The sequence below is a fragment of the Zosterops lateralis genome (genome assembly GCF_965231275.1).
Source record: "Zosterops lateralis genome assembly, chromosome: 2".
Lineage (NCBI taxonomy): Eukaryota > Metazoa > Chordata > Aves > Passeriformes > Zosteropidae > Zosterops > Zosterops lateralis.
This window is the reverse complement of record NC_139763.1, coordinates 87,577,335-87,604,397: the sequence shown is the minus strand read 5'-3', so window position 1 is coordinate 87,604,397 and position 27,063 is coordinate 87,577,335. Positions and strand designations below refer to the sequence as shown.

General features: G+C 47.3%; 2 protein-coding genes across 3 annotated transcripts in view; one reads left to right on the top strand and one right to left on the bottom strand.

Moving 5' to 3' along the window:
* Window positions 1-963: 963 nt before the first annotated feature.
* LOC310905991 (alpha-2-macroglobulin-like protein 1) lies at window positions 964-23,261 on the top strand (the record flags this gene model as incomplete). Its single annotated transcript, XM_083854949.1, has 35 exons — window positions 964-1,022; window positions 1,638-1,821; window positions 2,724-2,886; window positions 3,438-3,490; window positions 5,478-5,498; window positions 5,982-6,153; window positions 6,556-6,640; window positions 7,947-8,058; window positions 8,342-8,456; window positions 8,848-8,957; window positions 9,466-9,633; window positions 9,860-10,090; window positions 10,743-10,806; window positions 11,181-11,326; window positions 11,603-11,752; window positions 11,987-12,139; window positions 12,727-12,811; window positions 13,632-13,746; window positions 14,270-14,495; window positions 14,618-14,744; window positions 15,306-15,427; window positions 15,892-15,946; window positions 16,571-16,654; window positions 17,590-17,766; window positions 17,894-17,975; window positions 18,756-18,912; window positions 19,098-19,172; window positions 19,574-19,736; window positions 20,103-20,317; window positions 21,024-21,239; window positions 21,344-21,468; window positions 21,769-21,859; window positions 22,579-22,647; window positions 22,944-23,046; window positions 23,160-23,261. The coding sequence occupies 35 exons, from the start codon at window positions 964-966 to the stop codon at window positions 23,198-23,200; spliced, it is 4,314 nt and encodes a 1,437-aa protein (XP_083711075.1). The 3' UTR covers window positions 23,201-23,261.
* Window positions 23,261-27,063, bottom strand: part of LOC310905990 (alpha-2-macroglobulin-like protein 1) — a 24,873-nt gene continuing 21,070 nt past the window's right edge. The window contains exons 33-36 of one of the 2 annotated variants that reach the window (XM_083854948.1): window positions 26,746-26,814; window positions 25,424-25,526; window positions 24,694-24,735; window positions 23,261-23,726 (exon numbers count right to left, since the gene is read on the bottom strand). In XM_083854948.1, the coding sequence (XP_083711074.1) occupies window positions 24,695-24,735; window positions 25,424-25,526; window positions 26,746-26,814 (213 nt within the window). In that variant the 3' untranslated portion in view covers window positions 23,261-23,726; window position 24,694. The remainder of the gene's footprint in view (window positions 23,727-24,693; window positions 24,736-25,423; window positions 25,527-26,745; window positions 26,815-27,063) is intronic. The other variant, XM_083854947.1, reaches the window with a different exon arrangement.

Genomic DNA, 27,063 nt, shown 5'->3' with positions numbered 1-27,063 from the left:
ATAAGTAGTTTCAAGAAGCAGATTCTCTTTTCAATTATGGTAAGATACTCAGAAAAAAGTTCAGTATAATCAGTGGGCTAACATATATAAAATTAGCATGTGGAAAGAAGGCCCCAGATGAGACAGTGTGTGTTCCCATGACCCAGAGCTCAAGCACAGCCTTTTGGTAGCTAGACAACACCCTGTGCAGATTTTGACCTGCCTGGCCAATGTTTAGTCCCCAGTTCCTCCACTGGTGAGAGTGTGAGTATGTTGGCCTTGAAGTGGAGCACAGAGCAATGTGATACAGCTGGGGTGAGTTGCAGCTGTTCAATTTTCCCTTAAACTGAAATACCTGTAGAGCAGAGGCAAGGCGAAGATTCTGGCTCTGTTTGTTCCCTGTGCTTGCCTCCTCTGTGAAGGAGCCAAGAACGATGCAAATATACTGAATTTGTACAAAGCCTGGTCTCCATTTCAGGACTGAGACCTGCCTTGGCTGCTACAGACTCAGAGAGCCTGGGGACAGTATGACCACAAGAGTTCAAAGTGAGCTCCAGCTGAGTGCACATGCCAAGGGGTCATGGGACAATCCAGTTGGAGGCAAAACAATGGGACTTGGGCTGCAGCTGGCCCAGGGAGCAGGGGCAATGTGGGGAACAGGAAACAGGCTGCTGGTTAGCAAAATAAAAGGCACATTTGTCTGAATGATGCTGGTCCATCCACAGGGGAGTAGGAGAGCAGTGAGGCTGGAGTCCAAAATGACTTGGATTGGCTGGGGAACATCCTGGATGGTACAACCCTGTGCCTGTGGTACTATAAATGCAGGAATGAGGTGGAGGGAAGGAAACCTTGGGGGTTTGTGTCTGCTTCCTGGGAGAAACAGTAACAACTGCAGGTGTCTTTGGAAAGAGAGGAGCAGCACCCTACTTTCTCTCCTGACCAGCCCTCCAGAGGAATCCACCCCTTTGGGGCTTTCCCATGAAAATGTGGACTCCCTTCCTCCTGAGCTGCCTGCTCTACACCCTGGGGATAGTGGCACAACCGTAAGTGCCATTTAAAAATCTAGTGATTGATAGTTATGAATGCTGAGGGAGGGGCCAAGATAGCAGGGAGAGAGTGTGGGACCCTGTGTGTCACCTCCTGGAAGGGCTAGACTTGGGTGGGGTGCAGAGCCTTGTTGCGAATGCAGGGCCCTGCTGAAGGTGGGAACCTCTCTCATGGATATGGCTGCAGTACAAGAACTAGGTGAGCACTTGTGGTGGGAACAAGAGTGGGGGACTGCGGGATGGGGTGAGATGAAGGGAAAGGTGTAGGATAAAGTGAAGGGCAAATTAAAAGGGCTGCAAGACAGGGGGTGGATAAGCAGGAACCAATCTGCTGTCAGGGTAGTTGAGGAGCCACGTCAAAGCAAGAAGGGCAAATTCTGTTCTGTCACCTGAAAGTATTTGTCTTGTATTTATCTGAAATGAATTCTTTACCTTCTTTCCCCCTTTGCAACTTTCTCACTCTGGCAATCTGTCCTAGTGTCTCCAGTAGAGCAGCACCTCCTAGCCTCAGAGAGAAGGCAAACTCTTCTGTTTCCTCCGGCCAGCCTTTTAGTGCAAAGAGTGGGCAAGAGGGCTCCCGGGATGTGATGATATCTTGTTTCCCCACTGCAGAAGGTACCTGATCATCATTCCAGCTGCCCTGCCCTACCCCTCATCCCAGAGGGCATGCTTGGACCTTCGTGGGGTTGAAAAGCCTGTTCGTGTGGCCTTAACTCTTGTGCATCCATCTGGCAACCTCAGCCTCTACCGCAAGGTCGTCCGGAACGGCTGGATCTTCGAGTGCACCAGATTCCAGGTCAGAGTCATTCCTGGTAGCTGGCAGCTCCCAGTGTGCTCATTTTGCCTCTCACCAAAGAAAGAGAGAATGAAGAAGACAGAGGATAAGAGGGCATGGAAAGGAGTGAATGCAGAATCAGGGGGAGTGTTTAGTGGCAGCCTGGTGTCTTTGCTCCTTGTCTTTGTCCACATGGTACTCTTCCTGTGGGATATCCTGGTGGCACACTGAGGAAAGGCTGCCTGGCTGGGCAGCAAAGGTCTGTGGAGGGTGGATAGCTTAGAAGCAGTGGTGCAGTGGTGCAGTGGTGCAGCTCATTCTCTCCCCTGAAGAGGATGCACTGTCACAGTGTGTTATTTGTGAATCTGTGATGCAGAAAGGGTCAGACCTCTCATCTCAGACAGCTTCCCTCATGTCTGCTTCCTTCCAAGCTTTTCTTTCTGGGCTTGAAAATGTCCTGCAGGACTGGAAATACATGGGAGGGTGTACACACAAGCTCAGCACAAATCTTTCTTATTTGCCAAACTAATGATCCTTATTTTCTTAGTTTGCACTGATAATAAGAGGGGATTTCAGCCTGTGTGACCCTCACACTCTAAGAATTCTCAATTAGACCTTTTCTCCTCTTGGGTTAAGTCTTCTCCATCTTGCTCCATGTGGATTCTAACAGTGGTCCCATGAAGGAGTAAACAAAATTTCTGTGTCAGAACAGACTCCTTTTTCTCTTGTCCAAGATCTATCCCAGCTGCTAATTGTTGTTCCCTGTGCTTCCACAGACACAGCCTTCAGCCACTGAGGGGACACCCTATGCTGGCCTCCAGAGCAAGACAGCAAAGAGCCTGGCCTTGCAGTGCAGTTGGGGTGAGTGCAGAGCACTGCTCTGATGCCTGCTAACCTAGTGGCTCTCCTCTTTGGTATCCTAGGTGCCCCAACCTGCAGGCAGCCAGGAGGTGGCCACTGTGCACCTGCACATCTCCAATGGCCACTACTTCAGTGCAAGTGAAGAGAAAAAAGTCCTGATCCGCAGGGCTGGAACAGGCTCCTTCATTCAGACGGATAAGCCCATCTATAATCCAGGACAGACAGGTGAGCAAAGCACAGAGCACCCTGACAGTGGTCCTGCCTTGACCCTCCCAGGCTTTGTTCCCAATTTCCTGTGGGTGGAGTGCTGAGCACTTTGTGCTGTGTGGCCTCCATTGGGACGGAGGGGGAGACCACTGCCTTCTGCACTGAGGTATCCATGACCCGTGTTTTAGCAGCAGGAGGGGCCTGGGAGGGGATGCTTCACATGCCCTAGAAGCAGAGTGGGCTTGGAAAAGGGAGCAGACCTGAACATGGTCTTCTTGGCCAGGTAGGACTGGTCTGCCTACACTGCAGACAAGGAAATGTAAGGGTAACCCTGGGTGCAGCCCATGGGAAAACCACTTAATTGTGAAGCAGCTGTGCTACTGCCACATGTTTGGGACAAGCAGAGGTGAGCAGGGCTGAGCAAGGGTAAGAGGGGCTGCAGAGCAGGCATGGGGCTGCCACTAGGGCTGGGTGTGGAGCTGGGATTCTGGGCTGAGATAAGTGTGGGGCAGATCCGTTCCCCCATGCACTCTGTCTGTAATGTGCTTTACACCATTTTCTCCCTCCAGTGAAATTCAGGATTGTGACACTGACTGAAGGTTTTGTTCCCGTTAATAGCAAGGTAAATCCTGTCTAAGTGGAAGCAAGGAAGTCTTCAGGTTTCAGATGGTTCTGATTCCTCTACCAGCCCCATGCCAGGGAGGCAAGGACATTCCCAGCACCTAGAGTAGCCAATGCCAACCCTCGAGTAAACCAAATTTAAACAGCAGTTCCTGTTGGCTGATGGCTCTGCTGTTTCTCTCATAGGATAGCTGCTGGTTCATGGGAGGCTTGGATAGTATTTGGGAAGTGTGCCACCATTCCCAGCTAGCTGAGTTAGCTGAGTGCACCTGCTCTTGCCAAAAAAGCAGGCAGGGTTTCTGAGGACCAGGCTGTGGGTTGCTGGCCATGGGCACAATAATCAGACAAAATTGTCTGCAGACTTCACCGGACTGGAAGATCCCCTCCCACAGCTCTGGAAAGCTCAGTGATTTGTGCAATGTTTGTCACCTGAGGGTGGTAGGAGAGTCTGAAGCGAGCTGCAAAATTTTAAGAAAAATTAATTAGTATGGGGATGGATACACAGGAAGTCATCATTAAAAAAAAAAAAAAAAAAGAGTGAAAACAATGTAACCAAATTACATTGACTTGCTGCTGGCAGCAGATCATTGTCCCCATATCAAGGGAGTGACAATTTGCCAGAGACTTACATATGTGGTGGCCAGGAAACTGCAAGGCTAGTGCCATTCTCCTGCAAGCAATTATATCTGCAGCCAGCAGCTAAAGCTATCTCACCCCTCAGTCCTCAAGCAGTTTAAGGAGAGCCAACAGGAATTCATGCCGTGACAATTAAATGCTGAAGGGCACGCATTAGGGGACTTGGATCAAATCCTTCTAGACTAGAATAAAGGGAGAGAGCCTTCCAGCTTCTTTATTGCTGACTTAATTTCCTCTTTTTTGGGCTATTGGTGAGGTCCTAGCATCAAATAAATACTCCTTTCCTCTCCCCAAAGGGAAGGCCTATATCTTATATTAATTTGATAATAAAGTATAAACCATACATTTGCTTCCCTGCCTACAGTTGGTTCATGTACATATTTGACCATAAATGCTTGATGTCTATGTGTGGGTATAAACAAATTAACATTGTAACTTTGTTAACATTGTTAATTATGCTGTGATGCAAATTCAAAGAGATTATGTTTAGCCCAAGCTATTATATAAGGCTTTGGTCCATCGCAGGATTAAATCTCTAATACCTAGTTTGTAAATTAGATGAGTTGAAGTTAACATGGATGCTGTTCACCAGCAGCTTAACCTACACTTTTTTTTTTATTTCAATGAAAACAAAGTTGCCCTGATAACTTATATGAAAGCTTAGAATGATGAATAATGTGAATTACATGTCAGTTGCATGCCTATAGCCTGGTTACTCTCCTAAGCCCTGCTCCTGCCTCCTAATGCTTTGTGCTGTTATGCTTTTGTGCTCCCAAATTAGGGGCTCCTCACCTGCCTCCTGGATGATAGATGCAGTGATATAAGAACAAACAGAAAATTAATGGGCCTAGAAGGGTTGAAGTGTGTCCTCCTTTGTCCCTCCCTGTTACTGTCAGTTGCAGTCAGCATTAATTCATAATTCCCAGCCTTACCTCCTATGCCAGGGATTTTAAAGGAACATGTGTGGATTATTCTTCTTATGAGTGATGCAGTTTTGCTATTTATTGGGATATATGTTACAAAACTGAGGCCGTTTAATATTTGTGAATTTGGGATGATGGTATTTGAGGGTCTTCCTACTCTTCTCTGTTTTAATACAGCAAATTCTAGCTTTTGTGGTTGTAGAATACTTATTAAAATGCATCTTAAATATTCAGGGATCAAAAAGCAAATCTGAAGAATAGCACAGATTTTTACTATTCCTTACTATTTCAAAGCAATTATCCTGCTTTCAGTAGGATTCTTGTATCATAATGTTTGTCACAGTACAGGGGCTGAGTGGGTAAGGGAAGTTTATATGCAGCCTGCTATGTTATGCCAGTTTTTGATAGTGCTGTCTGTTTGCTTTGCAGTACTCTGTGGTGGAAATCCAGGTGGGTGTTCCAGACTCATCAGATATTATGAGGAAAGGTATTTCAGTATGGATAGTACCTAGGATGCTGTCTTACTGGTTCAAGTTACTTTTCTTAGGCTCTACACATGCACATTCTCTGTTCAAATGCTTCTTGTTAATAGTTCTTGATGATACAGATGGTTTGACTTCATTCATTTCTACATTCAGGAATGCCAGCTGGGCTTTAACTAATTTTTACAGTTCATCTTTACTGGAGACTGGAGAGTCTAAATGTCAGGACCTTCCACACCTTCTTTTTCTGTGGCTGTACAGAGCAGAGTAAACCTGGGTGGGTTGGGTTTACCTCTCTTGGTGCTCCAGCATCAACACCTGGGCTAAAACCAGCAGGAAACCTGTGAAAGCCTCTGAGATGTCTGATATGCCTTTGAATCCAGTGGGCTCTGGGTGGAGAACAGCAAGCATTGCTGATGACTGCCTCTTCTTTCCTTCCCTTGCACCACAGGACCCAAACCAAAACCGCATTGGCCAGTGGCTGGATGTGAGACCAAAACAGGGCATTGCGGAGCTCTCTTTCCAGTTAGCTCCTGAACTCTCCCTGGGGACTTACACCATCAGTGCCCAGTCCTTCAAGTCCAGCTCAGTCCATTCCAGTAGCTTCAAGGTGGAGGTACATGGTAAGGAGAATGAAGAAAGGGATGGAAGAAGTTTCTTGTTTGTTGCTTACCTGTCTGTATAACAATGTAAAGGCAAATATTGTAAAATAGGATTTACTGCCTGAGAACTATGACTGAACACAAATCTATGGGCAATATCAGAAATGAACACAAGAGAGATTGTGCTGGAGATTCCTGCAGAAGGTATCTTTTGGCAGATTGAGAATAAACTAAAGATCTCTGCAAGACTGTTGGAAAAAAAAAAAAAAAAGGATTCTTGCTTTGGTTTCCCTGTTTTTAATTAATGCTTGCTTTTATCTCATTTACACATTCCTTCATGGGAATATACTCTTCCCTTTTGTGATCCTGTGCCCAGGTAGTCTTTTGTCCTTAATGGAGTAACTCTGAGGTTTTTTGTTCCAGTGTTGCAAAAGTTCGATGTTTTCTTTGAGGGACCAGCTCAGATTTATGCTTCAGATAAAACTTTCCCTCTACAAGTATGTGGCAGGTAAGGAGAATGTTCAGGAGAAAGGAAAGATTCCATTAAAACTCTGTCTCTCCTTCCATGTCTCCCATCTTTTCAACCCATCAAAGAGCGGTGGCTCAAGAAGGGTCAAACAGGGCCATTCCTTTAGAAGAATGCCAAATAATTGAAGAGTCAAACTAATGGGTTCTTCCTTGGGGAAGAGGTACCTGAGCCACACATGAGATAGAACATCCAGCTATAGGGAGACTTGCCCTAGGCAACAGACACCCTCCTCTGGAAGATGTGTCTGTCCAGCTTTGAAAGATCTTATGGGGGGAAAACACTTACCAGATATGGGACAGACACATTGAGGTAAAGGAGCAGGATCTTGAATTTCTTTAGGAGTTTATGCCTTTCCTCCTCACTCACATGCTACTGAACTTATTTCCTTCTTAGGAGCAGTATATAAATTTCTCTAGTTATGGGGTTATCAGCAAAAAATGAGCAAATGAGGGTGGGAAGGAGGGCAGGACCTCTGACACTATAAACACAAAGAAGGGAGGACTGTGAGCTCAAAAGCACTCAAAATCTAATGAGATCATTTTTATTTGGGGCTGCATTATCTGGAGACTTTCGGTGTCTCTTTCAGCACTGATTGGTCTGACATAATTTCTCCTTAATTGGAACAGTTACAATCAGGTCATATGAGGCTGTAGAAGTAAATAGTACACACCACTCTACATCACCAGGATGGGTCACAGATGTCATCTTTTTACTAATACTGTCAGGAGCATTGCTTCAAAGGGCAAGTCAGAGAGGAGTGAAAGCAAGGAAAGGCAGCAAAGCAGGCAGTGGAAATATCTAAATATCAGCAGAGCAGGTCTGATGATGGAAATAAGAGCCCTGATCATGAGATAAGCCCATAGTGAGGGAAGACTGAGGTCACTCTGTGGCTCTATTACTGCAATTTGCTGTTGCTGTGTGCAGGGACACCCATTTCTGCTGCTTTCCCCCCCAAACTAATATCTTTATTGAGTGGATAAATCAGGTCCGCTCTCCGTGTCTGTCTGCAATTCCAAGACAGCAAATGCCCAGAAGTGGGAGAGCTCCAGAGGGTGTGGGTCTGTTCCTGTCTGTTTCTGCATCTGTTCCTTCATTTCTGCATCTGTTGGATGCCAGACCATGCTATGGCACTCCCAAAGTACTCAAAGTGCTATATTTTAATTTGTGCCTGCCTGCTTGCCAGCTGCAGTAAGACCTTTGTCACAAAGCCACCTGTGTGGACCAATGTGCTGGACAGAGCACATGGTGCCTCTGCCCAGAAGCTCCTGTGGTGTTCTCCCTGCAGGTACAGTTATGGGAAAGCAGTGCGAGGGACTGTGCACGTGACTCTGTGCCAGAAGACAAGGAGGTGGCCCCACAGTGCCAGCAAGGACATCTGTAGGGAATACAGCGGTCCTGTGAGTAAAATCCTGGGAGGTATATGGGCAGTAAAGAAGCACCACACAAAGTGGTGTGGACAAAGTGTCGAGGGCTGAGTAAACAGAATGAAGTGCTCAAAGCTCTGTCCAGTCTGACCTTGAATGTTTCTGGGGATGAAGGGTCCACCACCTCCCTGGCGAACGTGTTCCAATGTTTTATGAGTTCTGCCTTATTATTTATGACAGAATGACTAATCCCTTGTACTTCTGACCCTCTCCCTTCTCCCCAGCCCCAAATAACACCTATCACTCCCTATTGCAGACAGCAAGCAATGGGTGTTTCACCCCTTCTGTCAGCACATCCATCTTCAATCTGACCCCCAGTGAGGAAGACAACAAACTTTATGCAGAAGCCTCTCTCCTGGAGATGGGCACAGGTACCCAGGAGCTCAGCAGGGAAGGCACAGGGGCAAGAGGAACCATTCTAGGGGTTTGAGGGTTAGAGAGGGCACACCTCCCCTTCTCCTCCCTGCTGCTGGCATCATCACAGGACATGGAGAGGTACTCTGCCAGCAGCAGGAGGATGAGGAGTGGCTGGGAGCTGGATGAATTGTGTGGGTCCATGAGGCTACAAAGAGGCTTGCAGACAGCTTAACTAAAGAAGGAGCTGCCACAGGAGCAGCCCCCAAACCTTGAAGAATGCTGGTATTGGGAAGTTTCAGATGCTCTGCTAAGAGGGGTTGGGAATAACAAAGTGAGAATTAACTACTGTGCAGTAGTTAATCTCTGGTACTGATCCTGTTTCCCTTGCACTCTGTATTCCAACAGGGGTGCAGATCAACACCTCCAGTCAAATCCTCATCTCCAGGACAGCTGCAAGGGCAGTATTTGAGACACCCAATGAATACTACATCCCTGGAGTACCATACAGGGGGAAGGTGATTTTCTTCCTTTGCTTTTTCGCTTCCTGTCATTTGCCAAGGAGTATGGCATCTGGTAAATCTAGCTGACCCAAAGCATTTCCTGCTCCTCAGACAGAGAACCTTACCTTGCACTGTGTCATATTGCTTGACAGTGTGGCTACAGTTGCTGCATTTCAGGTTCCCTGTTGTGTTTACACCTCCAGCATCTGCTGAGAGCAGTGAGTGGTGTCTCAGCAGGGATGCTGGGATGCAAGGATGTCTCAGCTGATGGCTAATGAGAGAAACTCCTCGTGTTCTAGCCACACATACCTTTTGGAGCAGGCAGATTTAAATGATGCTTTTAAGCAGCTTCACATTAGAGATGAGGGAGTTGTACAACTCTCCTGTCTTCTTGTGGCCAGACTGAAATCTGTAGGTCGCCTACACAGGAAGGTCTATATTTGTCAGAGAGAGGAAGGTTCTGGGTACAACATTGGCAGAAATATCTGACTTTGGCTTTCCTGCCTCACCTTGTTGTCACCAGATTAAGGTTCAGGATCACTATGGAACTGGTATGAAAAACAGAAAAGTTTATCTTGTGATAAGGTTCATGAGGCGTCGGTTTATCAAAACATACATCACAGATGACAGTGGAATAGCATCCTTCAACCTTGACACAACTGCCTGGAATAGCTCATCAGTCACTTTGGAGGTAAACAACACCTTTGCATATGCGAAAGTGAGAATCCTTCAGCTCTACCTATGCTCCCCTCTCCTGCCCTGCAGCCCCCCTGCCAGTTCAGGCCTCAGCTCACCACACAGCTCTGCACAGAGCCAGCTGGAAGGCACCAAGCCTTCCCAAACCAAGCTGATGACAGCCTAACAAAGAACTGAAGCATGAAACTCTTCATTTCTGTGTGTCTCTGGCACCCTTTCAGGGGAGGTTCACCCTGGAGGAGCTCATGCGCACTCCCCGAAGGACTGACTTCAGTTACAGGAACGCTTACCATCACCTGCAGCCCTTCCACGTCACAACCAAGAGCTTCCTGGACATACACCCACCCATGGAAACACTGCCTTGTGGGCTGAAGCAGAATGTCCAGGTGACCTTCACACTCAGCAGGGATGACCTGGGAGAAGACACCAGCCGTATAAGTTTTGCATATTATGTGAGTAAGGGTAGTAGATAACCTGGGGGGAAAGGCTGTACTGACAGGAACAGACTCCAGTGAAAAGTTGAGGATATGATTTAGGCCATCCCTGGATGGATGACTGCTAAACCTTGTTCTCAGGGGACTGGGTGAATGCTACACCTAGTGGGGCTCAGCCTGGCCACACTGTGATCCTGGTGCTGGGGCTCCAGTCACCTCCATGGATTGGAGGAGGTTTCTGTCATTGCAACCCATCACCCCTTAGCTTCTGCTAAGGCTGCAGCTGGAAGGGCCTTCTCCCTTTAAAACTGGATGGGATATCCCTTTTTCACTCTGGTTATCAAACAGCTGCTCAGTGAAAATGGATTTTGATCTGGTCTGGAAGCCACCCTATGAGAGGAGAAACACTTCAGTTATCACTCACCAATCTGCAGTGAACCCACTACCCATCCACTGTCCTCACTGAACAGTCTAGACCAGACACTTCTGTGTTAAATCTTCTTCTCCCAACTGTGATGTCTGCAAATCTCCTCAAGTCTGGAGCTGGATTGAGCCCATAGTTAATTTTGGGGGTTTTATTTTGCTTTTTGAGAGCAAGATGCACATAGGTAAGAGTGGACGCACTGGTGGCAAACAGCAGTTTGCTCATCCCATGTCCCTCCTCCTGCAGGTCACTGGCAAGTCTGGAATTGTTGTCAGGGGCCAGAGGAATATCCAGATCGGGAAATTAAACAGTAAGTCATGGCAGAGGAGTAGAAACAGTTGCACCTAGTTGGTTTCTAGGTTGGACATGAGAGTTGCAGGAGTTTCTCACAAATTCCCTCAATCTATAGCCCTGGAGCAGTCAGCAAACAGGACAGAGGGAGGTTGAGAAAGCAATTGTGTCAGCTGGAAGAAGGCAAAAAGACAGAATGAAACAATGATGGGAAGAGAGACTGGGAGGATGTAGAGGAAGATGGAGTATATAGGGTCAGAGAATGGAGGGAGAGGGCAGACAATGCAGCAGCAGGAATTGGTTTGACATTTTGAGATTATATAGCACAAAAAGAAGGGCACAGAGAGGTCTTGGTGGGCCTATGATGAAAATATTCTGGCTTTTCTTCCTCAGTGTTGAAGGGCTCGTTCTCCATCCCTTTGACCTTCACTGCCAACTTGTCCCCGTCACCTTCCTTAGTGGTGTACGCCATCTTCCCCAACGGAGGGGTCACAGCTGACAGCATCCGCTTGGATGTTGCCTTGTGCTTCCAAAACCAGGTGAGACTCACCTCTGTGGATGGGGAAGAGCTGCTGAGCAGGAGTCATGAGGCCTGAGGGAAGGAGACCCTCAGATCCTCCCTGGAGAACTGGGCAGAAGAGATGGAAGGGGTATCTGCAGCACAGTTCCCAGGGACAAAGAAATCTTCAGCAATGACTTCTGATAGCAGAGGCTGAGCAGGGTAGATTCCAGCTAGTCTTCCTCTTTCTGTCTGTGCCATCTGTCTGTCATCCTCCTCACCTCCTTCATATGCCTTTCCTGTTGTGTTGCTCCAGGTCAAGGTAGGATTCCCAGATAAAGAAGCCCAGGCAGGGTCAGCAGTGCAGCTCCAGCTGCAGGCAGCACCTGGCTCCCTGTGTGCAGTCCAGGCAGTGGATGAAAACATGTTCTTCACCAGACCAGACCATGAGCTGACCAGCCAAATGGTGAGTGTCTGTGTAACCTGGCTAAACCTTGGAAGTGATGGATGAGCTGGGTGAGGCAGGCAGGGACTGTGGCAAGGTGAGCTGGAGGCCAATGGATGAGGAGGTCTGTGTGTGAAGGAGAAAGCGGAGCCTGCCTAGGAAGAAGGACAGGAATTGGTGTGCATGCTAGGGGAGGATGGAGTGAAGTATCTGGAGGTCCTTGCCCAATCCTTCCCTGCCTGTGAGTTTCCCTAGGTCTATGGGTTGTTCCCTGCTGCCCACCAACGTGGATACCCTGCCCAAGTAGAAGAGCATTCAGATCGCTGTTTGCAGCCCCAGTCCTCATCATCTCTGCTACGAGGAAAGCCACAGAATTCCTTTCAGCCTGACATCTTCAACCTCTTCCGGGTAATCACCTCATGATGTTTCCCAGAGCTGTTGCAATTATGAGCATCTGAGGTATTTTCTCCCCAAGCAGTCTGAGAAGGCCTTTCCTCCTCCAGACAGACCCTGCTGTCTGCCCCCACAGAACTGTGTTGTCTCAAAAGATGTACAACCCCATTGAGTAGGAATACTTGTATTTCCCCTCCACACATGCATAAAGCAAGGTGATGAAATCCTGGACCATCAAATACCATTTTTTTGGACTTGAATGGGAATGGGGAATGAGGTCCCGGGCTGTCTATTATTTATCTACAGTATTAGAGAAAATAGAGACAGAGAGTGATCCCAAACATTAGACCACTTACTGTTGACACGGTTTAGCTGTTAGCCTGCTCTTTGCCACTGTTTTGGGCAGTTCCCAGGCAGACCTCTTGGTGTCTTTAGTGCCTCCCTCAGCACTGTGTCTGCTTGGGCCAGTGCTGCTCTGGCCTGTCTGGGTACTGGGTTGTCCTGACCCCCATGGTTTCCAGAGAAATTTTTAAGAGCAGCAGTCGATCTTCCCCACTCACAGATGCTTTTCTGCCTCCCCTGCCCTCCTTCTTTTCCTACAGAACATGGGACTGAAAGTCTTCTCAAACCTTGTAATCAAGAAGCCCTCTCAATGCTCTCGTCGGGTGGATAGGAAGACAATCATAGGTGAGCTGCATTTTGAGCCTACCCAGGACAAGAGATCACATCAGGTGGCAGAGCCTTCTGATCTTTGGGGTTTGATGGTGGTGGATATTGTCTCTCTTAGGAGCATCTGGTGCTGCTGCCACAGTCTAGCTGCCCAGTCCACCAGACTCAGTAGGAGTAACCAAGTCCCTATAAAAAAGGGTTCTGAAAAATGTCACTACCTGGATGTTCCCTGACACTAAAGGATGGCACTCCCTTTCCTCACAGACAAACCCAAACGGGGTCCAGGATCTGTTCCTTGGTGTCTATTCCTATTCCCCAGGCTGTACTGAGACCCAGCTTCTGTCCCCACTTGTGGCCACAGGGACAGTCATGTTCTTCCTCTATGTCTCAGTTTGCACTTGATAACTGTACTCAGCTGGCTCACTTGCCTGCCTGTATTTAAACCATTGCTTGCTGTGGAATATGAGTTTTGTGCAGCAAGCAAACAGTACTATTACTCACAGCATTATAGAGGTGTTGGTTAAAAGGCTCTCTGGAGGTTCTCAATCTCTTAAGCAACAACTCTGGGTCAGGTCAGGAAAGAGCTTTGTGTAACCAAATCTAGGAAACCTTGCAATCAGCTCACTGCCAGCTGCTTCTCCTGCTATCCCTCTCTTTTCCCTTAATTTCTAATCTCTCCCATGAAATCAGTCCAGTCCCTTGTGCTTTCCTCTGCCAGACTCTCCTCATGTCTCTCTTACTTTTTTGCATTCCCTCCAGCCCCACTAGGGCTAGGCTGTCTATGGTTGCCAAGGTTCACCTCTCCCTCTCTGGTGGGACTCCTTTCTCTTTCTTTCAGGGGTGCCTTCTACAGAAGACCAAAGAACCACTGAGGAACAACCCCAATTCACAAGTCACAGAAGATTTCACCACTATACCCCTGAAACTTGGATCTGGAATGTGTACTCTGTTGGGTAAGCGATTCCTGACTTTACAAATGGACAGAAGGATGAGCCTTTGCTATAGAGACTTGACTGACTTGAGCTTGTGTAAAAGAGATGCGAAGAGACCTCTGCATGCAAATTATGTGGCTCTTCCCTGCATTTGTATTGTGTCAAACTAGTAGACTTTGAGGTGCAGAGCTGAAGTGTAGATAGATTTAAGGAACAGGAGTACACTTCCAGACCAAACCCCCTCGAGTGTACAGAGCTGGAATGCTTGGGCAGTGTCTTGCTCAGGAGAAGGACATAATGCCTGGTTAGGGCATAATTACTGGTGGCATTTAAAGTGGGTTTATGGCTCTAGGGAAAAAAATTGCTGAGAAATGCCTTGTGGTGAGCCACTTGAGCAAAAGTCATTGGCAATACAGCAGAGGTTGATCCAAGCATGAGGACCTGTGTCACCTCCCTCAGCAGGGCCATGAGCACTCCTCATTGCATCTCCTTCCCTCTCCATTAGCAGATGAATCTCTTCATGCAAGTTCTCTCTTCCTCTCAGCTCCAATGGCAGCAGGAATGTCTCAGTCACAGCACCTGCTGCTGCTGCAGAGTGGAAAGTCAAGATGTTCTGCTTGGCTGGGAGGGGGTTTGGCCTTGCCCCGACCATAAGTCTCAGAACAGTCCAGCCCTTCTTTGTGGACATGACACTGCCATATTCCGTCATCCGTGGAGAGACCTTCCTGGTGAAAACCACTATCTTCAGCTACCTGCAGCAGTGCACACAGGTGTGTGCCTGTGCCACACTGTGTGGGACAGGCCTACTCTGCCCTCCAGTTTTGGAGCTCATTGTGCCAGGCCATCTCACCTGAGGTGACCAGTTGCTTACCTGCATCTGTCATTCCCTCAGATCCAGGTGGCCCTGGCTAAATCCTCAGACTTCCAGGTGGAGCCATGTCAGACTTGCAGGGACAAGGAATGTCTGTGTGCAGAAGAGTCCAAGACCTTCATGTGGAATGTGACAGCAGTCCAACTGGGTATGGCAGCAAAAAGGGACTGGTGATGGGGAACTCTAAAACTGAAGTGAAAGAGTGTGGGAGGCCCAGAGAAGTTGGCAGAGCCATGTCTCCTCTGAATCCTGGTGTTTGTCCTTGGTGCAAACATGCAATCCATTATGTTTGCTTTCTTTCTCTCAGACAGACCCACCAGAGAGGGCAGGCACTCCTGAAGACAGGGCTGTGGGACCAGCTGGGGAGGAAGAGGCTGTGTGGATGTGGGTGGGGGAATTTTGTATTGCTGGTCCTGTGCTTCACATGCAATGGGAAGGGTACACTGGGGTCCAAGGGCTGCTGGACCCTCTGTTGTTCAAGTAATACTGCAGTGCAGTGAGGTCACTGCTGGTGGGACGTTACAGAGTTTCCTCATGCTCAGGGTGTCTGAACAAGCTGTCAGCACTGGCTGGCTCACCTTTACTGGCCAAACCACCGAGGCCATGAAGACCAACAACCCGAAGCATCTCAGGCCACCATTGGTTATAGAAAGTTTACTCCATTTGGCCACAGGTATAAAAACAGGACTCTGTTGCATTTATTTGCTAGGGACTCTGAATATCTCAGTGAGGACAGAGGTACTGGACACCACATCACGCTGTGGGGGCAGGAAGCCCTTGCCAGCTGCTGTGAGGGGGAGGCACACACTGACCAAACACTTGCTGGTCCAGGTCAGTATGAGAACAGCCTCACTTCTTGTCTATGATATCCCTGCCCAAGAGGGATGGCAGACTGAGGTGGGTTAAATAGTTTTATCACCTCACATTTTGGCCAGCAACAGTATACCAAAGCTGTGGTTTAGTTCACTTTATTTCTCCCAGGACCTAGCCAAATCTATTCTTGCAGTACTCTTTCTTGAGCTGTATTCCCAGGTCTGTTTCTCCCTGTACCTTTCCCCACTTTTCATGCTGTACCTGAGCTTTTGTATGTGCTCACTGGCCAGAGAGCCCTGTCCCTCAGGCTTACTCTTGATCCTTTGAGCAGTGAAGCAGGCAGACCTGCCAAAAATGAGGAGGGTGGAGTTCCCTGACCTCTGAATTCAGACTTGAACTTGCTCTGAAATGTTGCTGTCATTTGGGAATTTTATGTGTATTTTTGTTTCTCCTGTTGCATGTATATGTTTGTTCCCTGGCAGCCAGAGGGTGTGTTAGTAGAGAAGTCCTACAGCTCCCTTCTGTGCCCAAGAGGAGGTATGTGCCTGTGAGATGAGGTACGTGCATAGCCTAAATGGGTTCTGCAGACTGAAATAGCTACATTTGAAAGTAGAACTAAACTGTGGGCGGTCTCATGAAAGAATGTTTTGAAATTATTTTTCACATAGGAAATTTCACTTCCTATCAGAGACGAACAAATAAGAAATATTACTCCCACATGTGCTGTCCTACTGAATTTGCTGCTGAGTATGAGTGGTAAAATCCTGCTCTATAGTCTCCTTCCCACAGTGCAACCCTTGGGTATTCCTGGGGCTTGACAGTGAGAGATGCTCCAACCCTCCCACTATGTCCCTGCAGCATTACAAGTCTCTCCAGAATGTCCTCCAGTTGAGTGATGCCCAGATGTGATTCTTGTGAGCCTTCTGCAGTGTAGTGAACTGAGCTGAAGTGAAGCTTGGTGGGCCCTTGGCCCCAGCAGCAGCTCTCATGTATGGCCTAACCTGGAAAGTGTCCAGGCAATGCATCTTGGTGCAAAGACCAGGACAGTTGGTGTGAGCAGAATGTAGATAGTGTCCCACTTACCTGGGCCAGTCTTGTCTCTCCAGTCAGAGGCTTTTGGCTTGGTTTTTCATGCTACACCTTTTATCCTACTGTTACCAGGAAACATGGCTGAAGAACCTGTGTCCCTTCACCTCCCTGACAATGTAGTAAAGGGATCTGCCAGGGCTTCCATTTCTATCACAGGTAAGTGACTTCTGCTGTGGGCTCACAGACTGCTGGTACCAAAGAGCAAGGCTTAATTTGGTGTCAGAGGATCCACTGGACAAGAAACTGCCCAAAAGAGAGGATGCTGTGTTTCTATTCTCTGCTAACATCAGGCTTTCAGACTTTTGGCTTTTATGGGAAGAGTAATCTGCATTAATCCTTTTTCTAGCTAGGACCTTGGCTATTTCTGTGTAGATACAAACAGTAAAGCTCAAAAACATGCTACAGCAGAAGCTCCCGGAGAGAAGAAATCTTTCTCAGCATTATAGAACTGCAAAAGAACACTTTGGAGAGGGTACTGGGACTGGCCATACCTACCATTAAATACATCTATTTGTATTGCAGGCCAGAACTGGTATGAAGCCAGGCCTGGCATAATTAGCCATGAATATTGTGCTACAGAACCCCAGCAGAGGGAACAACACAAGGATTTTCTGACTGGCTGGAGGATATATGGACACCTTCACACCATCTGACTAGCACCCCTGCTGATTTCCTCACATTTTGATGGTTGACATATGTGACATATGGCCAGGTAGAACAGGCCTGGCTAAAGACCAGAAGCATTTCAACCTTTTCCTGAGTGCTGTTATATTTGCTTGTCTATATGACACAGACTGAGCAGGTGCAGCTCTGCTCGTAGCCTTTTACAAACAGTATTTGTTATAGCTGGAGCTCTTCAGAATGCAAAAGCTGATATAAGGGGAAGTTCTCCAGGAACTCCATAGTGTAGTCATGATGCCAAGCTGGAAAGAGGCAAAACAGTCACCACTCTCCATTTTTCACTCAGTTATTTACTCCTCTTTCAGCCTTTCTCCAGTGCTTTCCTCCTGCTGAGACAAAGCACTATTATCCCCTGCCTGGCTGAAAAGGCACCTCAAATCATACTTACACTTTCTCACACTTTTGCATAGGTGACCTCATGGGGATGGCACTGCAGAACCTGGACCACCTGGTGCAGATGCCCCATGGCTGTGGGGAGCAGAACATGGTGCTGTTTGCCCCCATTGTCTATGTGCTGCAGTACCTGGAGAAGACGAGGCAGCTGAGCCCAGAGATCAAGGACAGGGCAACAGGATTCCTGCGCAGTGGTGAGTAAAACAGCCCGCCTTGCCCCTCTGCCTTCCCCTGTGTCCAACTCCTGCCCTTGTACCCACCTGACAGCATTGTCCCTTCTGTGTTACTGTGCCATGTTAATCACTGTTCCCATCTTCCCAGGGTATCAGACACAACTTCTTTACAGGCATAGAGATGGCTCCTATAGTTTCTTTGGGCAGAAGGATGGAGAAGGAAACACTTGGTAAGCACTGCAAACATCCCTCACTTCTGATTTTTCCTGTCTGGGTCAGAGCACCTAATGTATCTGAGAAAGCTGACAAGTTGTTGCTTCTTTGGGATGGAGACAGAAGGAACTCTCTGACAGGGAGAGTCTGAGGCACTTGAGCCACTTGAAAAATCAGTCAAGCAGGGCAGCAGAGTTTCTGGGAAAGTGGAACAGCAAAGATGTTATCCCAGGGAATGAAAGGTCTTTTTTTTTTTGTCTCTATGGCCCTGCTGTTGGCCCACAGACAACACCAGGTCATGTTACTGGTGACCAGGCAGCCAAGAGGGGTACACATGTCTGGAAAAAAATCAGGTGAGATCAATAAAAAATCCTCTTCTCAGTGAATGTAGGGGAGCTGCCTTGGCATAGCCTACACCTATGGTGCTTGGCTGAGATGAATGGAGAAAGGAAGAGAGGAAGAAAATGGGGAATTCCATACTGTCTCTAGTAGTTTGGGGAAGATGAAGTGGAACAGGTAAAGTAAAAGGAGCAGGAGGGTTTTCACTTGTGAAATGACTGGGTAAAGCATTAAGTAGTACTGAAGTAGTATATCTGTGGAGAGAGGCAGGGAGAGGAGCCACTGGGGTGGTCCTGTGGACCATTTCCACTTTTAGATTGACTTTCTTTATGAAAATTACTCTTTTTTGCACCCCCACTATGTCACTAGTTCAGGAACAAGTACCAGGAGACTCTGACTGTCTCTTTGCATTTTTTTAAATGTTTGCCTTTTTTTCTTGCAACTCATCTTCTTCCTAGGTTGACAGCTTTTGTACTCAAGAATTTTGGTCAAGCCAGAAAATACATCTATATAGATGACAAGAATATCCAGGATGCCCTACGCTGGCTAGAGCAAAACCAGCTCCCCAGTGGCTGCTTTGCCACCAAAGGGAACTTTTTTCACTCCTCTCTAAAGGTAATGGTGGGTCAGAGCACTGCTGGGGAATAACTGGACAGATTTGTCACAGCAGAAGCTTGTGGGATCCCAGAGGAGCCTGTGCAAGCCCTAAAGAGAGGGAAAACATGAGAGGAATGCTTTTCCTTCTGAGAAGTGGGCCCTCCTAACACCCTGTAGGAGTGAACGATGTATTCCCTTCACAGGGCAGCACGGATGATGAAATCTCTCTGGGGGCCTATGTTGCTGCAGCACTGCTGGAGATGGGTCTGCCACTGCAGGTGAGCACACTCAGCTCTCTCCTGCTCCCTCCTGGTATCTTGGACACCACCACAAGGATACACCAGCTTGTGATTCTGATGTTCTCCAGGCCATGAACTGGGAGGGAACTTCTGGGAATGAGCCAATGTTTGGTCAAATGATGAAATCATTCCTCAAAAGAGCCAGTGTTGTGAAACTCACTTGATGCAGTGGTGCTTGGTGGCAATGGCTCCCAGTGCACACCAGGGCTGCACTGCCTGTTTCCTGAAGACAGTCTGTAATATAATGGGTTTCCCTGGAGCTGTAATATAAGCTGTTTCCCTGTATTGGGAAGATACAGTGTGCCTCCTCCCTGGAATGAGTTCCCCAGCCCTCAGTTTCACCCCTGTCAGAGTTTGACACGTGTCTCCTCCCAACACAGAGCAAGCTGATGCAGACTACTCTCCGCTGCCTGCAGAAAGTGGTTCACAACATCACCAACATCTACACAGAAGCCTTGCTGGCCTATGCCTTTGCCCTGGCTGGGGACTATGAGACAACCCAGGAGCTGCTGTACAAACTGGAGGAACAGGCCATCAAATCAGGTGCTGCCTGCTGGCATTCTGGACTAATGTATGCTCAGCTACTGCAGTCAAAAATTAGATATGTATTTATAGATATTCCTTGTGCAGTAATTGCATTGTGTGAGTGAAAATACAGTAAGGTATTTCACAAGCTGTGAGGGTGACTTAAAAATAGTTTCCCCAGAGTGGAGGATTTCAAGATCCCTTTGAGAGTGGAGGTAGGAGTCTGTGAGGTAAAACAAGATGAAACCTTGGAGAATAAATTCAAGAAAACAACCCTGGCCTGAGTACAGGGAATGTACTGAAGGGACCCTGAAAGCACTGTGGAGTTTAACCCAAATTATGTCCTCCCTAAATAGCCTTCATAGAATCCTTTTCCTTCTGCAGGAGGACAAATCCACTGGAGCCCCAAGCCAAGCTCTCCAGCTTCCACAGACTTCTGGCCTGGTACCCAGTCAGTGGACATAGAGCTGACAGCCTATGTGCTCCTGGCATTCCTCTCAAAGCCACGGGTGCACGCCGGTGACATGACAACCGCAGCTGGCATTGCGGCGTGGCTGACGCGGCAGCAAAATGCCTACGGGGGTTTTGCCTCCACCCAGGTAACCAGCAGCTCCCCGTGGATCCTGTTATAAATGATTAGAAACCAATCCAAAATAAAAGAATTTATTTAGCAAATAAATTTAAATTGCCACAAAAGATCAATTTAAAATGCCACAATAAAATCGGACAACATCGATCTAATGTTGGGTGGACAGGGTGACAGCATCAAGGGTGCCATCCAACCTTGCCCATACAGCTTTTATACAGTTTTTCTGTCTGAAGTCTATTGAAAGTCTGAATATTCATGCATTTCTTTATTCCCCAGTAAGGTTTTGAAAGAATTTCCTGTAAGTATGAAAGAAGTCTCAAGAGTCTTCCCAGACTCTTGCTTTGGGGTGCTGATTTGATCATCCTCTGGATCCTCCACCAAGAGTGATATCAGATCTTGAGTAGCCATGAAGTAGAAGTGCATCCTTGATGAATGGGCCATCTCCAGTCCAGCTCTGTCGTTTCTTTTGCAAGTTTTGTGGTTTCACAGCTGCACAATGGGCCTTGGAATCCTGGAGACATCCCAAGTAGCTTTTAATAGTCCAACTTTTAATACAATATTTTATACACGAATGTATACACTACATCTATCACAATCCTTTTGTACCCCAGCTTGGCAGCACAAGGCCTCTTGGTCTCCCTGTTCCAAGCCATTTTCCTTACAGCTGATGCTTTCAGAGGAGTGACTGTCTCTTGAGTGAGTCTGTCCCTGTGCAGGACACAGTGGTTGCCTTGCAAGCCTTAGCGAAGTACGCAGCGCGGACGTTCAGCACAGCAGGCCCGGCAGTGGTGAGGGTGCGCTCCCAGAGGGCCTTCGGGAAGGCATTCCAGGTCAGCCGCCAGACACGGCTCCTGGTGCAGCAGGCAGCGCTGCTGGAGATCCCAGGGCAGTTCCTGGTGCAGGCCCACGGCGGTAACTGTGTCTTTGCTCAGGTGAGGAGGTGGGATGAGCGTGGAGAGAGGACTCCTCTACCTCTTTTCCCCTGCATGAGATCATGCCTGGCTTCTCTTTTCTGCTCCTGGCCCTTATCCTGCAGGCAGTGCTGAGGTACCACGAGCCTTCCCCACGGACCCCTGTGATCTTCACACTGCACGTCAGCACGGAGCTGACCAACTGCAGCCAGGGGAATCCGCGTGTCCTCACCGTCCGCATCCTCGCCAGGTGACGCCCAAGGGCTGTTTCCTCCTCCAGAAAGATGGAGTGACCTTGGGGCCAGCAGTCAGGAAAGTCCCAGGGCTCCAATGGAGAGACCTGGCCCTTGGAGTGAACAAGACGGAGGGTGAATCGGGCAGGTGGAAGGCTTGGAGGGGGAAGGTGCTGGCTAACTCCTGTGAGAGGGAGCAGTGGCTGCTGTGCCCCCATCCCAGATGGGATACCTGGCTCAGGGTGTAGTGGTGGAGATAAAAAGGGCTGGGAGGGCACCATCCTCACAGAGACAAACCCTCTGTCTTTCTTCTCCAGCTATATCGGGAGCAGAGTCACAACCAACATGGTGATCATAGAGGTCTCCCTGCTATCTGGATTCGTCATGACTTCCAGATCCAGAATGTTGGTAAGAACTTTGGAATAAGAAAACCCAGCTGTGGTAAATGGATCCTGCCTGCTTACTCTGTTGAGAATTGTTCATTTCAGGCCAGGCAGTAGCTAAATTTGCAGGGGACCTTTGCTGTTGCAATTGCATCAAAATGTCTTGTTTTCCTACAGCCCCCACAAGGGAGATCAGAGGTGGTTCAGCTTCTCCCACTGACAGTATTTGGACTTGAGCCAGAAACAAAGTGTAGTGCTTGGTGTGCTGACGCCAGAATTTGTTTGTCAGAAATTCTAAGACAGGATTTCACAAAGATACTCTAGTTCTAGCTAAAAAGATTCTTTTGTTTTCCAATTAAATCATAAATTAAACTACAGCCCCCATGCAGGTCTTTCAAAGCAGTTGAACACGCAGTGAGATGAAATATGACTCTCTACTGGTGCCTGCCTACCGAGTTGCTGACCAATATGTCAGATGTACTCCCCACCCAGCCTTTGGTCCCTGAGAGGGAGATTCCTCTGCCCTGGGCAGGGTCAGTGTGGTTCATACATGAGACACTCACAAGGGATGTTCAAGAGGGACTAGCAAAGATATAACCACTAAAGCCTTTATGCATGAGAAAGGCACAGTTCCCCAGTGTCCACCTGTATACCTTCCCTTCACCAAAACACTGGGTGCCTCAGGTCAGGAATCCCCAAGGAAAATGCTCACAGATTTCATTCTACTATTGTTTCCTATCCTAGCTGGAGAACAGAACCATTGTTAAGAAAATAGAAGTGAAAGCTAATGTGGTCTACATTTATCTGGAGAAGGTAAGTGAGAACAAAAGCATTTGGTGTGGCACAGTGAGAGCAAAAGAGGACAAGGAGCTGTGTGAGAAGCCTGAGGCTCATCTAGGTAAGAAAAGAGCACTGGTAGATTTGGGGACAGAGGAAGTTTGCCCACTGTCATTGTCATTGGATTAGAATAGTGCAATTCCTCACACAATACTCCATTTCAAAGCCCAGAATCTCTAATGGATTACAGAAATGTAATGCAAGAAAACATTAATGAAGATGCTGTGACTTCTTTCTCCCCTTCCTTGCTAATTTCCTTCCATCTCCACTAGCTCAATGATGAATCTCAGACTTTCACTCTGCAACTGGAACAAGTAATTCAGGTGAAGAACCTGAAACCAGCCAGCATCAAAATCTATGATTACTACCAGCCAGGTGGGTTGCAGATTTCCTACTCTTCTGGGTTCCTAGTTCTCTGGCTGGAGAAAGACATACAATCTTCTCTGTGTGCATCCATGTGCAATCACTCTCCTAATTTTCTTTTGCAGAGGAGCGAGCCTTGGCTGAATACAGTGCTGTCTGTAGTTGAGGTAGGCAGCAAGTTCCTGTGTAACACCAACAGTGGCATCAGGAGACGGTGGGTCTTGGATGGGAAACATGGAATATAAGCAAAGACAGGAAGGGGAATGGTAAACAGTGGGGAACATGTACCCAGCTAGAAACAGGAAGTATCTGTTTCTAGGTCTATGGATTTTTTTTTTTTTGATTTTTTTTTTTTTCTCTCTATCTTTTGTGCACTTCTGCACCTGGAAACCTGGAAGGGCAGAGTTTTGTACATGAGTAGAGGTAGAGAACTGATTTTTCCCAGCTGCTCTTAAATGCAATTTTCCTGGTTTGGGAGAAAAACTGTATATCTGAATAATCATTCAATCACACAGTTCTAGTCTTCTACTTTTAATAAGATGCCACACACAGTCTGAGCCTTCCAGAAACTAACTGTCAGCAGGAAATTCCAAGCATTTTCTCTTTTCTTCATATCTCCATGTGGTGACAGTTGGCAGGGATGACAAAGGACTGATGGACAGGGACTGGAGAGGAGGGATCTATCCCTGTTCCTGTGAAGACAGTAAAGAACAAAAAAAGTAAAAAATGTTCCAGAAGTATTAAAACTAACCTCTGGAAACTCAGGGGCCTTTTTTGCACCTTGTGACCAAATGGTACTGTCAGGCCAAGAAGGAGAGTGCTCTTATCACCCAGAGGGTTGCTGGGCATTGGAACAGGTTTCCCAGGGAAAAACTGACAGAGTTCAAGAAGCATTTGGACAATGCACTCAGGCCCATGGTGTGACTTTTGGGGCCGTCCTGTGCAGGACCAGGAGCTGGAGTCCATGATCTTGTGTGTCCCTTCCTACTCAGAATATTTTATGACCTAAGATTCTTTCTCACTTTATCTATACAAAGCCTATGTCAGAATCTCCTTTAAGAGTGTGGAGCTTGTAGCAGACATCCCAGGACAGGCCCATGTGCCTCCCTACAGGTGATTCATGGAGCAGGTGGTTTTCCCAGTCTTGTGGGCTTTGGGCAGGAAAGCACACAGGTGCAAAGGAAGTTTACAGCAGGGGTAGGCACTGGTCAAGCTTAAGCTTTGTTTTTCCTTTGGAGAAAGGCTTGGCACTGACATGGAGCCAGGCCCTGCAGTAAAGGTGAGCATGGCATGTTGTGTGCACAGGGCTGGAGGGATGCAAAACTACAGGGAAAGTGCCAGGAAAGGGAAGTGTGGTGACTTGAATAAAGTGTATTTGATGCAAAGGGCCAGGACTGGTGATGGTACTTGGGAAATGCAGCCCTTGTTTTCTGAAACATACCTCCAACTTTGTCATGACCTTGTCACATCAAATCTTCTACTTCAGTTCTCTTTCCCTCAGTTTAACCACTGGGTACAGTAACTCACCCTTACTTGGCATTGCAAATTATTTTCTACCCTGAACCTGCAGCCTGGCAAGGGCCTTTGCCTGCACCTCCCTCCCTTTCCATATTCTTCAGGACCATGCCTGTGATAACAGAAGAGGTGTTGCGCCCTCACCTCACTTGCATGGGACACTGTAGCTCATCACTGCAGTTTCTTCTGGAAGACAACAGAGAAAGTGCTGGTGAGACACACTGACAAAAACCCACAAAAGCAATCCAGCATTGTGCCACTGTGCCTAGGAGAGATGTTCCCTCAGTTTACAGGCTACAACTCTCCTCTACTTGACGCATGAAACCACTGGTGTGCACCCATGACTCTGCAGCTGGTCAGGATTCACTCAAGTCATGATGACGCTGCAAGTCCCAAAGAGCTCCATCACAGTTATGAATTCCTCACTTTCTGAAGGAATAGCAATTCCTGGCACATTTCTAGCTTTTCTTCCCACTAGGAACCACACAGAACAGAGGACAAGTTGGTTTTGGTGTTATTCTTCCAAGGGAGCCCTTACTCTTCTGAGTCATCCCCTCACTGTGGTCCCTCTGCCTTTGCTGTCTCCCACAAAATAAGTGTTCAAAACCACAGCTCCTTGCTCCACCCTTGTTGGGAAAGCCAGACCCTCAGTGGTTCTACATGCCAGCTTCAGGCCTGCAAGTTCTGGAGCCAGAGAGAAGAGGACCTATCATTTTGAAAACCAACAGGTTGAGTTCATGCCTAGAGAGCTTCTAAGGGACAGTCAGATAACCATGCCAGAGATAGTATTGTCTTAGACTCAACAAAATCCAGATTTTTTTTTTTTTCCAGAAGTAAATTTGGGCAGTTTTTGCAGTACAGCATCTGAACTCACCTGGCATGTAGTAATCATAGATCTTGATATTAGCTGGTTTATGATCCTTCACTTGCATGTGCTGCTCCACCAGGAAAGTGTAGGTTTGAGGCTGTCTAGTCAGCTAAGACCAAGAAATGCAAGGATTAAAACCAGAAAAAGACAGAAGTCCTGTAAGACAACCCCTTTCACTTGCTTGAACTCAGGCTTTGTGGAGACCTCACCATTTTAACAGATCTGTTCTGTCTTCTAGTCCATCTCAGAAATATCTTTTACTTCCCATTCTGTGACTATCTCCCCATTTTGGTCAGCAAATTTAACTCAGCTCATGAGGAACATCAAAAACATACAGAGTCAGTGTGCACTAACTAAATGGAGTGCTGGTGTTCCCCAGAAATCCCACCTTCCCATCCAGCTCTACTCTGAGCTCCTTCATGCACCTTGCCTCAGTGGCTACTTTCTTATTCACAGTGACATCAGCTCTTATTCTCCAGTCTCACATAACCCACATCATTAAGCTGACAAATACAAGCTGTGGATGAACATCTGCTGTAGGGTAGTAGTTACATGACCTGCTGTTGATTGGGATGCACCTTGTGTTACTTGGCAGCTCAAGCTGAAATATTTCTCTGTATTGCCTTTCTGCTCTGTGCTGTGGATGTAACAAAAGCAGCAGCTCTGCAAGACTAATGCATCCACATGACACTAACCCACTTCCTATGGGCCAGCTTAGCTCAGCCTACTGACAGAAACTGAGGATGAAGAATCACAGAAATGCTCCTTATAAGTGCTGGAGTTTTAAATACCACCAGGTCTCATTTCTGGTGCTGTTTAGGTATTCATGGAGCTAGAAAAACTGGAGTGGTTGTTAATCTGTTGATTCTTGAGGCTGTGGAGTGAGCACTTTTGTTCACACAACCATCTGGTTTAGTTTCAAATTATCTTGGCAAAACCCTTGCATGAGCAATCTTCCATGCTCTCTGCTGCATTCAAGTTGCTTAAGAGCTTTCTAAGATTTCAGGCTTTCTTGGTTTTATTAGATAGATCTTATTACTACTCCCCAGTCCTAATCAGGCACTATATATATGGACTTTCAACAGTCTCTCAACAGTGCAAACAGATATAGGCTTAACATGAGAGTTTGCCTTGTTTCACTCAAGTTAAGTAGCCCTGTAAGAGGCTCTACAGATGAACAACTGCCAACTGACACTTCTCCAGATCAGCAAATGTGGCTGGTATGCAGGAACAACAGCTCTCGATAGTTAAAACAGTAATGAAACCAGTAAACAAGAATAAAAGCTGTCAGCCCCTTTAATCATGATGTTAGCCAAAATTACACTCACTTCCTCCAGGTAGAGAACGACTTCGTCAGCCTTGCTTTCAACTTTCTTCACTAAAGGCATTTTCTTTAGCTGAAAATAGGGGGAAAATATCAGAAAGGCTTTAATAAAAAGCAGAAATATTCAGGGGTATTTGTCCTTGTGAGACTATGGGCAAAATATTTATGTGGCCAGGGAAGCTGTTGATGTAGGGAAAGGCAAGGTGCAGCTTGGAAGAGACTTTGAGTACAAGGATTTCTTAGGAAGAAAATAACCCTGTTTCTCTGCCCACAGGAATGATCACATTTCAGCATACAGTCCTGCATGATGGACATCCATCAC